General features: G+C 38.8%; 1 protein-coding gene across 1 annotated transcript; it reads left to right on the plus strand.

Moving 5' to 3' along the window:
* The first annotated feature begins 588 nt into the window (after nucleotides 1-588).
* Nucleotides 589-10,443, plus strand: LOC129748968 (acetylcholine receptor subunit beta-type unc-29-like). Its single transcript, XM_055743784.1, has 8 exons — nucleotides 589-713; nucleotides 785-918; nucleotides 8,031-8,084; nucleotides 8,145-8,254; nucleotides 8,312-8,694; nucleotides 8,761-8,913; nucleotides 9,944-10,125; nucleotides 10,201-10,443. Exons 1-8 carry the CDS (start codon nucleotides 644-646, stop codon nucleotides 10,417-10,419), a joined length of 1,305 nt encoding a protein of 434 aa, XP_055599759.1. The 5' UTR covers nucleotides 589-643; the 3' UTR covers nucleotides 10,420-10,443.
* Nucleotides 10,444-17,743: the final 7,300 nt, after the last annotated feature.

Raw genomic sequence — 17,743 nt, forward strand, 5'->3', positions numbered from 1 at the left:
AAATTAGTTTTTTTTCTCTGCCAGAAAGTCCAGAAACAATAAAAGATTTCTACCTTTTAACTGACTTGAATAACTCTAGAAGTGTAAGTCTCGAGTACTCTTCAAAAAGATTATAAATCTCTATCATATTAAATTGCAAGAAGTAATTGATAGGGGAAGTCATCCAATATTGTAAAACAAAATGAATATGAATATGTAATCGGTCCAATTCCTGGAAAATATTGAAACCCCCAACTTAACGCTCAAGTTAGCGGTATTCTATAAACAAATTCTACTCCTTTTTCCTTGGAATCGGGCGTGGCACTAGATTGTTTCACAAAGTGTAAACGGTTTTCAAGAATCCATTACTTCTAACACCAACAAAGAAAAATTCATGAATCATTCCTTTATAGTTTCAGTTCGCTTAATTAAAAGGCTGAAATTGTGGAAGTATTTGGCTTTTGGACTAAAGACACTCTAAAGAAATACGTACCGAATATTCAATGCTAATTACTGCCAATTATCAATATCGATTGAAACAGTTTAGCGCAACGCACTACAATTGTTATGGCAAACCGATCATCGCATCGTATTTAGTGCGCATAAATGAGATAACGTTCCGGTGATCCGCGAGTAGTTCGTTGCATAAATTCATCCAGTCAAGATGGGCAGTTCGGTGAAAGCAGTGATAATTTTCTTGTTTTGCGTCTGCGTTTCGTTGGATGTTACTCATGGTGCGTTGAGTAGAAGTTCATGCTTGTTATTGACTCTCACTAAATAAATGTTCTCGTTTATTTTTTTTCAGCTGCGGGACAACAACTACAGCTGAAGATTATTGAGAATATTCTAACCAATTACAGCAGTTCCGTTTGGCCAAAAAATGAAACCGATGAGCCCGTTTCCTACACAATGGAGCTGCAAATCAAAGAATATGATGTGGTGAGTTTCGGGCTTATTCAGAAGTATCAGCCCTAGGTGGTCGCTCAATGACGCTATAGTTTGTATGGGATTTTGGCAAAATTGTTCTTGTTATTGGGGGTGGAAAACAGGTGAAGCTCTTATTCAAAACGGCATATCCTCCCCTTTTTCACGATGATTTATCGATTGCTATAGGTTTGGTGGGAGGCGTTTTGGTTCTGTTTGCATTCGTAGGCTCTACATTTGTAAGACTTTGACTTTCAGGAAAACGGAGATAGTGAACCTGCATATAAGAGAAGCGACGTCTGATCCCTCAAAAAATAAAATATCTGGCCACATCGCCAAAAGCTTGGACAAAAAAAATCCTAAGCACTGTTTTGTGGCTCAATTTTCAAGCTCTAAAGGGAACGCTCAGTAAATCCAACAAAACAATATTGAATTTGATGCCCGGTGGATCGCGATAAACAGTATGAATGGCTTAAATTTTGTTTTCTAACTACTAATTCGAACCACCAAAGCAGTGAACAAAAAAGGGTCCTAATCATAAATTAATATTGCGATCATAAAAATTATTTGCTTGAACTACAATCGAAATCACAATACTCTCCTTGGTTGAGTTTTCAATTCGATAGCTAGAAGCTCGGATCGATTGGAATCGATTTTGACAGTTCTTTTGTATCGATTGGAATTTTGTGTTACAGACGTCGCTTCTCTTACATGTAGGTTGACTAAACGGAAGCAAACATAAAAACAGAATCACACAACAGTAATTTGTGCGATTTTTGGAGATTTTTGAAGATCTTGTTTAGATGGTTTTAGCTTAGCTAGCTTGATTGACTACTCTTCATCTTTAATCATAGAGCCCGGAATGCTGAATGAACAATTTTGTTGAAATCAGTTTCAATTACTAGCTATTTTTATCGATTTGTTTTGAAGGTTTTGTTAAAGAGCTTCATTTGTTGACCCGAAATTAAAGTGTTGAACATATATGTAGAGTTTGTTTTGATTAAGTCGTGTGACGGAGGCTTACTTTGGTCGATGCCACAAAACGAAAATAAACAAAATAGCAAACATATTGTGGGCAATTTCAACATTGTTGCATTTTAGGATGAACCCATTTGATTGTCCCCCCATAAAATTTAAGATTTTTTAGCGACTTACGTATGCTGGTCTTTCGCCACCCACAAAGACTCCTCTGGATGATGCGTCATGCTTCGGGTTGCCAGCACAGACTTGCGCCGCCTTTACTACGATGTGATTTACCTCTCCCGGGCTGTGCGACACGCTTCGGATGACCTCACCCGTGTCGCACCCAGCGCTCGATGTATTCGCTGAATGGCCTGCCGACTTCATACTTCGTTTGCGCAAACCGATGGGGACGTGAACCCCTTGCGCAATGGCCTCATTTGATGCTGTTGCTCTACGTGCAGAACTTGTTGTTTGGGTGACACGGTTCGGATGGACCTCCCCGCAACACACCGCTCGTTCCCTGGCTCCTCGCCAAAATTTGCGCAAAACGGTTGCGCCACTAGTAAACCGCACAATTCCGGACCGAATCTCCTTATTTCTTCTTCGTGCCTGCTTGCGCTTCGCGTCGGACAACTCTGACGATCAATGCTTGCAAACTTGCAGCTCGTGACTGCAATAACACTTTGCTGGTATCCTGTCATCAGTGCCAAAAGGAATTCTGAGATCAGGCGTACTTCCTGGAATTGCCGCACAATGGGCTGAAAAAATCGATGGGCGTGCCCTCCGGTTGATAGAGAAGCCAAATGTGAGCCGCTATCCGAGAGGCTCCTCCTTCCGGACGATGATAAATGTTGGCTGGGACAAAAAGGACGTGCGAGTGGAAACTTGATTTCCAATCCCAGGCGAAATGGTCTCTTTTTTCCTCCGACTGTGCCCAGAAAATGTTCCGAAATTGATCAGGATCGATTGATGATCCAAGACGCCACCAGATGGCTTTCCTGATGGGTGCCAAGATTCTACCAATGTTCCACAAACGCTTGCCAAAATGCTGCGATGACACGACGAGAAAATGACGGCAATGGCTTTCCCCAAATGGGTTACCAATCTTTGCCAATTCGCCGCACCGATGAGTGTCCACGAGGTGGCGTAAAAGGGATGAAGCAACGAATAAAAAGAAAAAAAAAGAAAAGGGGTCCTGGGGAGACAAAATCTCTTATCATTGGCATTGGTTTTGTTGGTACTTACATTCAGAGCTGACCCCTTTTGGAGGATGTCTTTCGTCTTTCTTGGCCCCTTTCCGCCTCTGTGAATGTCTATTCCTACCAATCAGCGGATCAACTCTAGAAGAGGCAAAAAGCCCTATGACATAAATGCCGATCGTACAGGCTGTTAGGATGCAGCGCTTACCTGACGATTTCTTGTGTCCTATGTCCGTTCCCGTCGTTTCACGGATTGGTAAGGACAAGTTTTGGCCGACCACTTTGGTGGAATTAGTCTGAGGACAAAGGTTTTTTCATTGTTTTAGGACTAGTTATATTTTTATTTATCCGGATCCGTTTACCTCTTCGTGCTCTGGATTGTTTCCTTGGACTCGTCCACTCACGGCTTGAAAACAGCCGGCTCTTGGCGACCAACTGGCGGATCAACGGCTACCTCGTTGCGCGTGCCCCGAATCGATTCCCTGTCGACCGGTTGGCGAAATATACTGGAAAATTTGGCGAAGAGTTAGAATCCTCACTGCGCTTTTTTCTCGTCGGTGTTCCGATGCCCCTGATGATTTGCAGGGAATATTAATTTTCCGGGTAATGGCGTTCACCGCAATGGCGCACGAAAAACTGCACTCGCGAACTCTGCACTTAACGAGCCTATAGTCTCTTTATCTGCACTTTTGGTGCGGTTTCCGGAAACGCTTTTTGTCATGTTGAAAAGTAAAACAATGCTGCCAACTTTTCGGTGCCAATTTATTATTGACTTTTCAAGACCAAGTTGTTCCATGGCGGGCAGATTGTTCCGTTATTATTTTTTTCCAGTGTTTTACGGTTTGATGATTGCAAATATGAATTATTTGCTTATTTCGTGTACGCATGCTTTAAATCATTTATGAGGGAATCGGTTTAAAATAAAAGTGTTTGCTAATGCGCTCATATCGTATCTTGAATTTAACAGAAAAGACTAAATGTAACAGTCGTATGAGCCTCATGACTTGTTTCGAGAAAATCGATGTTGAAGTTTTGTAAAGCGGGCCACAGACTACACAATAATGTACAAATGCGATGAAATTCGATGAAATTTTGTCGCTGTGAGCACGATTTGCATAGTGTATGGCACTGCTTGAATGAGCGCCCAAACGGTTGGAGTAAAATCGATCGGGATCGAAATATTTTGTACAAACCATCCCCCCAGCCGGGGTGGAGATGGTTTTTTTTTTGATGTTGCTGTTTTCGCCAGCAATCGTTTGTGTTCGCGTGAAAAATGTTTGTATAGTGTGTGGGCGAGCATAGATCAAACAATCGTCGAGGAATCATCGAATTTGTACAGGCCATTTGTGTAGTCTATGGCCCGCTTAACACATTTTCAATTCTAGTTTTTAAAATATAGCTCAAAAATTTCAAAAATAGATAAGGAATGTGCTAGTGTTTTCGATACAGGCAATTTACAACCTTTTGTATTATGTGCTTGGTGTAAACGTCTTTTGGTTATTGAATAAATTTAAGCCTCAAACATGATTTTTTTCTGTATTATACCTACTTCGCTGATTGCTGTTAACTAATTCAACTACTTGCATTCTAACATCATATGTCCCTTCTGTACAGCGGCGCAATAATTGCCACGTCATTTTTGGGAACTCTTTATGTGGCAGTGTTTGGCAAACCTTAAAACAAGCATTAAAGAAGGAGGTCTTACGTTTGAATCCCTGGAGCATTGTCAGGACTTCCGTTGGGTGATATGTGCTCTACAGAATGGCACGGCAAGTTTGGAACGGGCCCCGTCCATGTAAGAATCTATACTCCCGTGGAATAATTTCCTCTCCACCGCTACAGCAGCCTGGTATTGCCGCTTTGTGGGTATTTGAATCGATTTTCTGTTTGCCTGAAACTCCTACAAACAGTTTCTGTCAGTAAAACTAAACATTTTTTGAATACTTTGCACCTCATTTTCTTTTAGAATGCAAAAGGTCGCTTAAACCGAACTGCTGAACTGTTGTTTTGCGTCTTTTTGCATGCACGCCAATTTAGTACAATGCAAATAGTCGTAAAAACCAAATTGCACTTGAAAATGAGAAAGTCTCTATACGTCTTAAATTCAAATCATGTTCTAAAATTAATTTTTTGATCAAATGACACCAAATTTTATTCAAACGTAGAATACTTGTATTTCAATCGTTTGCACTAAATAATTTAATTTTGTTTTTGTTGGTTCATACGACTTAATCAAAACAAACTCTACTTATCAAGAAATGGATGTGTGTAAAACACGACTTTATTTGTCAATAAAATCCCTGTAATAAATAAGCATAGTGTATAGGGGATGCTGATCCGATATTATGACAGGATCTTTATCACGGATTTTGATCCTGAATCCTGATTTCAGATCATCAATCCTGAATGCGGATATTGGATCCTTGATGAGCCTGGATCGCGAACCTGATTCGGATATTGAATACTTTATTCCGGTTCTGACTCCTGGGTCCAGTCTTCCGCACTATTCCGGATCCATCATTATCCATCCATTATTAATTTTTTCTCAGGGAACTTAAATATAAGTATAAACATATTTCGTGTGAATCAAATATTGCAATAATTGTTCACTTACTCAAACATTCGTGCTATAGTCAGAAGCAAATGCGCTCTTAAAGCGTTCATCGATCGTCGGTTTCTGGCTCTGACATTTTGAATTTGAAAATATCTCAGTTTGAAAGTGAGAAGAAAAGCGTACGACTTACGTGCTCAATACTGTGGTTCGGCGGCGACGGCGTCTAATCCGTATTCCGTATAATGTCCGTAGCAAACTTCATTAACTCAACTCACTGTTTGTTATTATTGTTTGGGTTTTTTCTTCATAGCCAGAAACTGGAGCCGATGAGTGTTTGCGAGCTGTCTGAGAGAGTGTTTGGAACACTTCGCCGTAGGAGATCGCTCTTCTGTCTGTGTCGCTCTGGATATTGACGGTATTCGAAGTGCTTTGAATTGAATGTAGCATGGGGTCCACAGCATCAGACCCAGCCATCAGAGAGCTACGATAATCAGCTATTGTTGAACATTGCTTCGTCCAGGGGCACATTTTAGATTTTGATAAAGCCACCGTTCTCGATAGCTTCAACATTCAAAGCACTCCTAATAACGTAAATATCCAGAAAGACATAGACAGAAGAGCGATCTCCTAAGGCGGAATGTTTCTTCCTCACTTTCAAACTTAGATATTTTCAAATTCAAAATGTTATAGCCAGAAACAGACGAGTGATGAACGCTTTTGGAGCGCATCTGCTTCTGACTAGAGCACGAATGTTTGAATAAGTGATTAATTATTGCAATATTTGAGTCACACGAAAAATATTTACGCTTTATATTTTAGTTCTTTGAGAAATCATTAATAAAAATTGGAAACGTTGAATGAAGAGCACATAAAAAGTGTTGTAATTCTTCACCGAAAGCCGAACTGAACCTATCAGATACTGATCCTAGATTCTACTTTCGATTCCTGATAGCAGGTTCTGAAAACTCGATTATAGGCCTGGACCCTGACTGAAATTCTGATAATTGATCCTGATGCTGGTGAAGGATCTAGATCACGACTTCTGATCTTCATCTCGGACTTGATATTGATCCCTAGTCCTGATGCTGATCATTGATCTTAATCCTGAATAACGATCTCGGATCCTCATCCTCACATAAACCCGTTTCCCGATCCTGAATTCTGATCCCGGGACCTGATCTCGAAGGCTGATCTTGGATCCTTATCCTTGCCAGCAGTGAAAATGCTGGAACAGCTAGGCTGAATTTATGTATAGACTGTATAGTATCGTGCACAAGTGGTGTACTGTGAGTGGAATCTCATTGAGAAAATTGGCCAAAGAAGAGGATGTGAGCGTCGGAGCGGTACGGACAGCTATTCAAAAATATGGTAAACATTTTACATTTGAAGATGAACCGAGAAGTGATCGAAAATCTTGTCCTGCATGTCCGCTATCGACAAAAAGGTCAGGGATGCCTTCAAACAGGAACCATCGACATTTCTTTGTTTCAAACCACCGACAAACCACCACGGCCAGCTGCCCGACTGTAAGCAGATATGCAAGTATCTGGGGAGTATCCGAGTAGTGCCGTTCCCAACGACCAAAGCTGCGGGGATAAGACTTGACCTTCTTCGCAGAGGAAATTGTTGAGAAAAGGGTTATTCCAGTCGTCGAGGAGTCGAAGTAGAATGACGTCTGCGTCGGGAATCATCCGAGTAGTTGCGTTAAGTCCCGCATGTGTGCTGTGACAGGCGCTAGTCTAGGATAAGCTGCTCTAAACCGACACACGACGGGCATTATGGTGGCAAACCTCGAATCCTGGAGATAAGAGTTCGGGCTTCGAGTCGTTAGAGGAGAAGTCAGGCCTCGAATCATCAGGAGGTGAGATTTGTGTGGTCAACCCCGAGTCTTTACGATAAGAGGTCAGATCTCGAATCGCAAAAGGAGAGATCATACCTTTGATGAACAAGACGAGGGGTATAAGTGGATCTCAGGTCACTAAACCGACATTTATCACCTGGGTAATCAACTAATAAAAATGCATTAGGAAAGCAAGAAACAGTTTCTCGTTTCCAATTCCTCATCCCCTCATAAGACAATTCTGGCAAACCCTTGGCCAAACGCCATGACAATTAATCCTCGTTCGCCATCTGGCTCATATAGTACACTGGTTCAGTTGTCGGATTGGCAAGATGAAGGTAAAAGTTATTATGAGTTCGATTCTTACTACCCGACGGCAATTTGTTTTTTTTTATATTTCGCTTGTTTCTTGCATAGATTTAGCGCAGACTGGCATTGAAATTTTGCAACTTCTTCTTTGAGTGTATCTTTCGATTTGAATCCCTAAAACTTTCAGCCATTTTAAATGAACAAAAAGTAAATAACTTTACATCGAAAAGAATATTTGAACGATTATTTCATACTATTTCAGAATACAAATGCATACGAGTTCATGACGTTGGGAATGAAATCATATTTCATATCGGTGAGTATTGCTCGATTCTTTCATTAGATTTTGTTTTTTATTATATTTTACTTCCTCTAGACTTGGAAAGATCACAGGTTGACATGGAATCCAGCCGACTTTGGCCAAGTGGAGTTTATCTTCATGAAGCCAGATAAAATCTGGCAGCCCAAATTCGTTTCCCAACTGAAGTATTGCTGTTGAACACCTTGTATTATTCCAAATTATATTGTATCTTATCTTTTCAGAATTGAAGATTTGTGGGTGAGATGCTATGTTTCAAGATGTATTATTAATCACGTTGGAAAGGTGACATGTGAGCAGCATTGCGTTTTCAATGTTAATTGCAATGAACAAACCGAGCGTTGGCCATTCGAAACAATATATTGTAGCATTCAAATGGGTTCCTGGGATTATTTAGAAATGGAATCGTATATCTCTGGGCTGGAGGCTAAATTGGTGAAGAAGACTTCCGACTACAAAGGTCATTGGAGGATCATTTCCATACAGAGTTCTATAAAAAGGCGTCGTTCTCAATTCCACAACAAATTATACCCAGTGGCGTCCATAGCATTTTCCTTAACAACACGGAATGGATTTTACTTCATCATGCTGACTATTCCTGCCCTATGTAAGTAGCTAAACGTATGATCCTTTAACGATCTGATTTTAACTGTTCTATTTCATCTTAAATAAGGTGTGGCAGCGCTCAATCTGTTGGCTCTTACGATGCCAATAAAGAACAATATGCGATATGCAGTGCTTCTGGGAAACTTGCTTATACATTTCCAATATTTTCAATATTTAGTGTACCTTTTGCCGAGATCACCTCCAGTAATTCCTTCAATAGGTAAGTTATTTAGTTTCAGTCCTCGAAGTTTTGCACCTGCATACACCTACACGGAAAATAAAAAAATGGTAAAATTTACCTTCTTGCTAAGTGATTTTTTTCCACTCCTCTTTCGAGGTAAATTTTACCTTTTTTGCATTCACCTAGAAAAAAGTAAATAATACCGTTTTCCCATTCACTGATTTAAAGGGTAAATTCTAGTTGGTTTGGTTGGTTTCTTAAGTAAAAATGAAAACAAAATTCATTCAAAAATTTATATTTATTTGAAATAAATTGGGAATATTATATTTGATTTTGAAACGTTTGTTTGTTTGATTGTTGAGGTAAGTCATTTTTTCGCCAGGCTCGTGGCAATTTGGCTTCGCGTTCCTCCGCGCCATAATGGCGACTAATCCAGTCAGGTCCAGCTTTTCCGGAATGATATCTGGAGGATAACGTGGAATGCACCTCGAAACTGGGCCGATCTGAAACAAAAGCAAAGTATTATGACGAGAACCAACACAACTAAATGATATCTAAGAAAACACTTACCATTCTGTTCCGATTTTCTCATATTGGCACCAAACAAAACTTTCCTTCTGAACGACAAAACAGCTTAACCTCAATAAACGGATTCGGCAAATAGTTACTTTTGTTCGGAATGAATTGTACCGTTTTGTTTAGCTCAATCCAGGTCAATTTCACCTCGCTACGAGGTAAATTTTATCTCATTTGGATTTACCTTTTTTTTTAGGTGAATTATACTTTTATATTGAGCTCAATTCAGGTGAACATCACCTCGCTACGAGGTAAGGTTTACCTTTTTTGGATTCACCTTTTTTCTCAGTGAATTGTACCTTTTTTTACGCCTCGAAGTGATAGAAGTTACCTTTTTGGCTTTCACGAGCGTTCACCTTGCTATTTCGGTAAATTTTACCTTTTTTTATTTTCCGTGTACTTTTATCTAAGATTTCCTTATCTTTTTCTGATATTCGAACAAACAAATGAGCTGTTAACTCATGAACTAACGACCTATTATATTCTCTTACAGTTGCGTATTTCCGGGACTCAATCGTTGTTACCGTATTTATGCTGGTAGTGATAACAATTTCCAAAAAAATGAACTCCAATCAATATCCACTTCCAAGACTGGTCGATTCGGTAATAAGCATTTTGGATGCAATCCCGTACAGCGATTGGATTTTGCCGGCTGAAGACAAAATCTCTGTCCAGGTATTCATTAATTATTTTCGGTTGATACTTAGAGATCATCAAGTTACTAACTCCTTTACTTATCCTTTTCTACAGCCCTTGCACGAGATCCATTCGGCGGATGAAACTGGCCTAGTGGCCTCAAATCCAGTGGCTCAGATGTACGCCAAGCAGTGGAATCGTTTCTGTTTGATCCTGGAGCGATTGATTCTGGTTATTACGGCATCCGTCTATCTAATCATGATATTATCGATGGTTCCTTCCAAAACTTGGGATCATGACGAGGATTCGTTGCGTTATGTTGATCCAGAATAATAAAGCAGTTGATGATGAATGGAAGATGAATTATTTTTTTTTGTTAAATAATAATCTGTCTAGAAAGGAAATTACCAAATCGTAGTTTAAAAGGGAATTGTTTATGATTTCTTGTAATGCTTATTAATGTGGGTTTGAAAAGAGATCTAAAATATTAAGTGAGGAAATTTTTTATCTCGAGTAAAAGTTACCACGCTTTGAAGCTTCCATTCCGGAGATTGTAGTTAACAAGAAAGATCAAATCGAAAATATTGACATACTATAAAGTCTGTTTCACATAGAATCTGGTCGGATAAAATAGATCATTGCGCCATCTTGTTCCACCACTTTTCCATTTGAGCGGGTTTTTTTATGGTTCTGCCACATTTCTTCAGTTTGAACTTAACTATTGCCCAATATTTCTCGATGGGACGAAAATCCGGACAGTTTGGTGGATTGATACTTTTTTCAACAAAATCGATCTTGTTCTCCTTATACCACTTAACGACATCCCGGCTGTAGTGGCAGCTTGCCAGGTCCGGCCAGAACTCCACCGGACCTTTGTGGGACCAAATGAATGGCAAAACCCTCTTTTGGAGGCATTCTTCTTTGTAAACATTTCCATTCATTGTGTCCTCAGTGATGAAAATCTTAGTCTTCTTCCCAAAACTACAGATCCCTTGCCAAATCATCAACTTACGAGCAAATTTATCTGCGAAAACAAACTTGAATCTACCCGCAACATTCCCTTTACGCTTCGCAAGGTAAAATTTGTTACCGGGTATTTGTCCAAAATCCATTTTGACGTAAGTTTTGTCGTCCATCAAAATGCATCCGTTGTACTTGGTCAACACTTTCTCGCACAACTTCCTTGCCCTGGTTTTGGCAACCAGGTTTTGTTTCAGCGTCCTGTTGGGGTGTTTGTTTGCATGATACGACCGCAAGCCTTCTAGCAAACAAATTCGTCGAGCTGTACTGTGGTTCGTCTTGATCTTTTTCGCCAAATCACGCAAGGAGATTCCAGGATTATTGTGAACTGATCGAATTACCTTTGCTCGCAGCTTCCGGTCATATGTTCTACTTTTACGCCTGGTTTGTTTAGCTCGTAAAGGTCTCCCGGTAACGTTGCAGCACCGAATTTACAGTCGATTTTAGATATTTCAGGAATTTCGCAATCTTTACCCCTGACCACGTCGGTTTCTCTACGTGAGTGTGCAGAATTTTCTCTCGCCTTTCGCGTTCCATCGTCGATAACTTTTGACTGACTGCTTCAATCTTGATGAAATTTTCACCACTAAGAGCAAGTCCAATGGTGTTGGGAAAAAGTGGTAGGAAATTTGATGTCTGTAGCACAGATGGGAATTTTTCTATCGTGAAATATAGACCAAAAATGTTGGACGTCCACCGGTGTGATAGAATACGTAGGTATAAAATCGAAAGCAACCAGCGATGCCAAGAGAATTTGCTTTTCAGTAATTCTACTGACTTTTTGTATTTTGAATTCACCGTTTGAAAATTGAAATCAAATTCATTTTACTTTATCATCAACTTGAAACAGTAGTGTCAATATGAAAATTTTATTATTTACATATATGCATAAATAAGTATTTCTTAAGTTATAATGCATTCCAATATTAAACTGTATTCTGCAGAATTAGGAGTTTTTTATTGGAGTGCATTTGATTACACGAGTTGATAAAGTTTTTGAACTCTTCCTAAAACTTTCATTTTCAAAGTGATAATTAAGTATGTGACAAATGAAAAGTATAGGTATTTCAGACACAAGCCAAATTTTACTTCCGATTCGACGCCTACGTTTGATCTAATTGACACTTGTCGAATTAACAGCGAGGGTTCCGTTTTCTAAAGATGATGGATCCATTAAAGACGGCGTTCCGAACTTGTTACCGGACATTCCGACGGAATATTTTTTTCAAATAAAAAAGCGAAACAATTTCCTACTCCCGAAAATCGCTCAAGCAAAACAAACAGAATTTATTTTTCACCCAGCTATCTGGCATCTCTGCGCCTCAAAATGTATTCGATTGGCAAGGGCATGAAAAAAATTGGCTGTAAGTTATAAAAAGTTTATTAACTTCATTGCAATTCGTATCAATTCAAGTGATAAAATATTTAAGAAAAAAAGAAAATATCACTTTATGTTAAAATCCTGAAATTGCTCAATTTCCTATATTTTCCCCTCAACTGAGGTTTTGAGCATAAGATAGATGGCAGCACCGAAGCGTTCCATGCACGAATACTGTATTGCTACGCCGACTCTATCACTCGGTTCGGTGTTGCAAAACATCGTGTTTTTATATCACCCTCAGCCAAAAAGTGTTATACGATACAAATTTTGCAGCGCGAAACTGTTCGAATATCAGATTTTCCCAACACCGGTGTACGGCAAATGTGTTGTGATGTGTTGTAAACCTTCGAAATTTCCATCTCCATCTCAACCAGTGAACTTGCTCTAAGTAAACAAACCAACGGATCAAAACACTGTCAATAGATTCGCGATGTGACAAATAGGGGCGCTGCAGTAAATGAAAAGATGCGACCAGATTCTATGTGAAACAGACTTTATAACAGCTCACTTTCTTCGATAGCAAAGTATATTAAAGATTATTGAAATAAGATAACTACGTTTTAAAATCAAACTGTTTCCGTTGGAACGCAGGAATCCAGGATTTAAAATGATATTTTCTTCATATATGCCAAAAAATTTGTCATCTCAATTTGAGCGTTACATTTGAGGTGACGTTTATTGACTTTGTGTTAAAACATCTTTCTGGTTTCAAAGTTTTGAAAATTAAAATCACTTCTTCTATCATTATTCTTTGTATTTACGAATCATCTTAACACTTAGTTTATTTTCGAATCCCGTTTTAATGATTAATATTTGGCAATTTTTGATATTCTTTTAAATAAAAAAAATGTAAAAAAGTGAAACAGCTCTTTCAGTCAGTAGCCAAAAGTCAATAAATACCCCTAAAGGGTGATACGGTCAAAATTTGGTCAATATCAACTTGACGTATTTCTTTCGATTTTGCATTCACAAAACCTGAACACCCCTCATTTCGAAGGTGTGTGTGTAGAATGTTGCTCCTATTTTGATTTTGGAATTCACTCTTCAGTTGTCAAAATGCCGTCCAAGGAAGAAGAGCAGTGTATCAAAATTTCGTATCAAATCGTTAAAAGTTGCCAAATCAACCGATACAAATGTAATTAGAGTGTTTGGGGAACGTTTGTCGACAGCCAGGAAGTCCGGATCGGGGGGAAATCGAAAACCGGAAGCCGCTGAGACGACAAAGAGAGTTGCCGGTAGTTTCAAGCGAAACCCTAACCTCTCTCTCCGAGATGCCGCAAATCAGCTGGGTGTATCGTCTACAACCGTGCATCGAGCCAAAAAACGAGCCGGACTATCGACTTACAAGAAGGTAGTGACTCCAAATCGCGATGATAAACAAAATACGACGGCCAAAGCGCGATCCCGGAGGCTGTACACGACGATGCTGACGAAGTTTGACTGCGTGGTGATGGACGACAAAATCTACGTCAAAGCCGACTACAAGCAGCTTCCGGGACAAGAGTTTTATACGGCAAAAGGAAGGGGAAAGGTAGCAGATATTTTCAAGCACATGAAACTGTCAAAGTTCGCGAAGAAATATCTGGTTTGGCAAGCCATCTTTTACGTGAAAGAGTGTTCGGATAAACGTCTGCTGCCTTTCCTGAAGAAACACGGTTGTTCCGTACTGTTTTGGCCGGATTTAGCATCTTGCCATTACGGTAAAAAGGCCATGGAGTGGTACGCCGCCAATAACGTGCAGGTGATTCCCAAGGACAAGAACCCTCCCAACACGCCAGAGCTCCGCTCAACTGAGAATTACTGGGCTATTGTCAAGCGGAACCTAAAGAAGACCAAAAAAACTGCAGTTCAAGACAAACTGGCTTTCTGCGGCGAAGAAGGTGGACAAGGTGGCTGTACAAAATCTGATGGCAGATGTTAAGTGTAAGGCCCGGCAATTCGGATTCGGAAAAGCGGAAGCCTAACTGAATATTTTTCCTCAATTTTATACTAATTAAACTTGAAAAGGAAATTTAATTTGATTTTTTAAATAAACGATTTCACCGATTTACACGCGTTTTACCTTGACCAAATTTTGACCGAATCATCCTTTATTTGCGGTATACACTCAGTCGGAAAGATAAAGTTTGAAAGAGATTTAACTCGGTTAGCCCTTGGAAGCTGGTTCATCAAGTGAATTACAATTTATAAAAAAAATCTGATCAAATCTGAATTAATGTATAAAAACCTGTAAATAATCTGTATCTTATCTGTATTGACGTTGAAAAATCTGTACAGATGACACCGTTGGGGTTGGCTTGTTAAAATCCAGAGCTGGAAAACAGAAAAATCTCTCAAATGTCAAATTGGTCTGATCAAATCACCAACCAGTGAGTAGGTAATAAATTTTGTTTCTTGAAAATGATGGTGATGATGAAATGATAAAACTTTATCCGGACGAGATCAACGTTGGCCAACTTGATGTGCTATGCCAGTGAACTGCATGCTGCAACTTATAAAAAAAACTGCAAGTGGACTCAATATACGTCGACTTTGGCAAGGCCTTCGACAAAGTATGTCATATGGTCGTGATGGAGAAAATTAAACGCTATGGTTACCCTGAATGGGTTAGCAAATCATTGCTCTCTTACCTGCTTTATCGTCAAGGCTTCGTAAAAATCCTTGATATTTACTCCCTTTATGTTTAATATTTGTTTGGTGTTCCGCAAGGTAGTCACTTTGGACCACTAATCTTTGTAATTTTCATAAACCAAACTTAGCAACCTTCCTTTAATCGCCAAAACTAGTGTTTGAAGATGATTTGAAAATCTACCGGATAGTTGATTCAAGAGTGGACTGCGCTGCGCTTCAAGAAGACATTAACGAGGTTGGGTCATTTGACCGAAAGTCATGAGGCCGAAAACCATTCGGCCTAAAGTTATTCGACCAACGGTTATCCAGCCGGAGGCTGTTAGGCCGAAAGGACGCAAGGCCGAAAGGATGTTCGACCGAATGGTGGTCATCAGGCCGAATGCTCGTTAGGCCAAATGTTCGTTAGGCCGAATGGTCGTTAGACCGAATGTATGCCAGGCCGATAAGACATATTAACGCATGTTTGGTGCGAAGTGTCTTGTATTATGCGTCACCAGTTTGGGCACCCTACCACTCGAACGAATTCAAAGAAAATTCCTTCGTTATGCGTTGCGTTGACTATCCTGGCGACTGGTCTCCCGTAAGGCTACCGCCCTACCCACAAAGGTGTGCTCTCTCGTCTATAACGTCTCTGAGCCAAAGAAGAACATACTTGCAGCAAATGTTTGTATACGATATCCTGACAAACTCTGTTAACTGTTCACAATTGCTCGGAAGCTTGCCGTAACGTAAGCCGTAAATATCATGAATTTCTCGAAAAAGATACAACGTCTTACCAACAGGACTTGAACCTGCAATCTCCTCTTCAAGTCCTGTCGGTGTGCCGTTGTATCTTTTTCGAGAAATTCATGATATTTACGGCTTATGATTTTCCTTTTCTTTGACCCTCATTTTTCTCTAAAATTTTCCATCGCCTTGAAAATTTCGTAATTTTCGGTGGTATATACTTGTGCTGGTGAATTTTTGTGGAGAAGCTTCCTTCAGCGCACAGTGGGGCAGACCTGACCAATCGATGGTCAAAACCTCATAACTTTTTTAAATGAAATCCTACTGGTTTGAAGTCTTTTGAAAAGTTGTTTATCTGATCAAAATCTTTAATTTTATGTATTTTTTTTCATCTAGATGTTGTGATATTTGATTGGGATATCTTTGTTAAGCAGATTTTCCTTATCAACTTGAAGGCTACTCAGTCGGTCGATCAATGAAAATGATCATGTAAGGGTTTTTAAGACCGTTAATAAGTTAAATGATGCTTTAAGATCCCTCCCCTCATAAGAATGGGGGGTCCCCATACAAATGTTATATGAATATCTACAAAACTCTTGAATAAATAATGCAGATGGACCCAAATTTTTCAAGAAAGAAATGCATGTTATTTTAACGCTAGTTTGAGACCAATCTTTTTTCTGGAAGAAGGAGATTTCATAGAAATGGTACCAAATTTCTACATTTCAAAAAACTAACCAAGCAACCACAAAAGATCTAACAACTGGTAGGAACATGACAAGGAACAAATCAAGCAAATTGAACAGAATTTGACCTCTGAGGATTTCGAGGTACGACAAATCGTTTATTATGATTGCTTAAAACGCATTCCATCTATGTAACGAATGCTTCCATACAAATTAAATATGAAAAATACGAACGGAACTTCGTTCTAAGTGTCATGTCAGTGTGATCAGTGGTAACAGAACAAATAAGTTCAGATAATAAAGCCATAAACTCATATTGGTACCTTATATACGTAGCTAATGGATCAAGTAGGCTGTTACTCAACATGACTGCAAAAAACATTTTTAAATATCCAAACATTCAGTGTGTAAATAATTTCTATTTTATTTTTGAGTAAAACTTTAAGATCTCTACATTTTATAGAAATAAAATGTTGAATAAAAGTTAAGTTAGTTAACAGATAGGTACTAAACATCTGACCGAAAAGAATTTGAGAAGGTTATAGAAAGTTCATATTATATTATAAGGTTATAGAAAGTTCATATTCCAAAGAATCTTATCTGTTTGTCTGTAGATAAATATAACTTTTAAAAAACGAAACAGTATTATCAAACTGAGAGGAAAATAAATTTTGAAAAAAAATAAACTTAAAAATACCAAATTCGATTGAGTATAAGTTTTTCTAGCGAAAACCATTATCAAAAGCAATTCCACAAGTACGAAAATTGTCCAAAAACATGTTTCACCAAAACGTGAATAACTTTTGAATAGGCAATAAGTGGCAACTAGTTTTTGTTTTGTTGGATAGCTGAGACTTTCATTTAAATGTTCGAGTAGAAATAAGAGTGGGGTAACGTGGGGTAACTTGTTTTCCATATGTCCCAATATGATGAAAATTCGAAATTTTTTAACATTATACGTTTATGCTCGTAAAAAAAATTACGATTTTTTTTTATCAGCTCTTCAACCTCAAATAAATAAATTTCATATTATTCTGAACACATCCATGTTAATTTTTTTTTAATTGCTTCAAGAAATAAAATTTTAGTAGAGTATTGAACACATTTTTTTGTTTTTGCGATAAAATGACAGCATCAAACTTCAACTTCACCTACGTAGATAATTGTATGAAACAACGAATTTTAAGTTTTGTTTGACAGATTTGTGATCGGT

The sequence above is a fragment of the Uranotaenia lowii genome, chromosome 2, assembly GCF_029784155.1.
Source record: "Uranotaenia lowii strain MFRU-FL chromosome 2, ASM2978415v1, whole genome shotgun sequence".
NCBI classification, from domain to species: domain Eukaryota; kingdom Metazoa; phylum Arthropoda; class Insecta; order Diptera; family Culicidae; genus Uranotaenia; species Uranotaenia lowii.

Excerpts from the sequence above, each read along its gene's own strand:
- LOC129748968 (XM_055743784.1), top strand. The coding sequence starts at position 644 with ATGGGCAGTTCGGTGAAAGCAGTGATAATTTTCTTGTTTTGCGTCTGC. Across the intron at positions 714-784 it reads TTCGTTGGATGTTACTCATG|CTGCGGGACAACAACTACAG; the intron begins GTGCGTTGAGTA and ends ATTTTTTTTCAG. Across the intron at positions 8,914-9,943 it reads TCCAGTAATTCCTTCAATAG|TTGCGTATTTCCGGGACTCA; the intron begins GTAAGTTATTTA and ends ATTCTCTTACAG.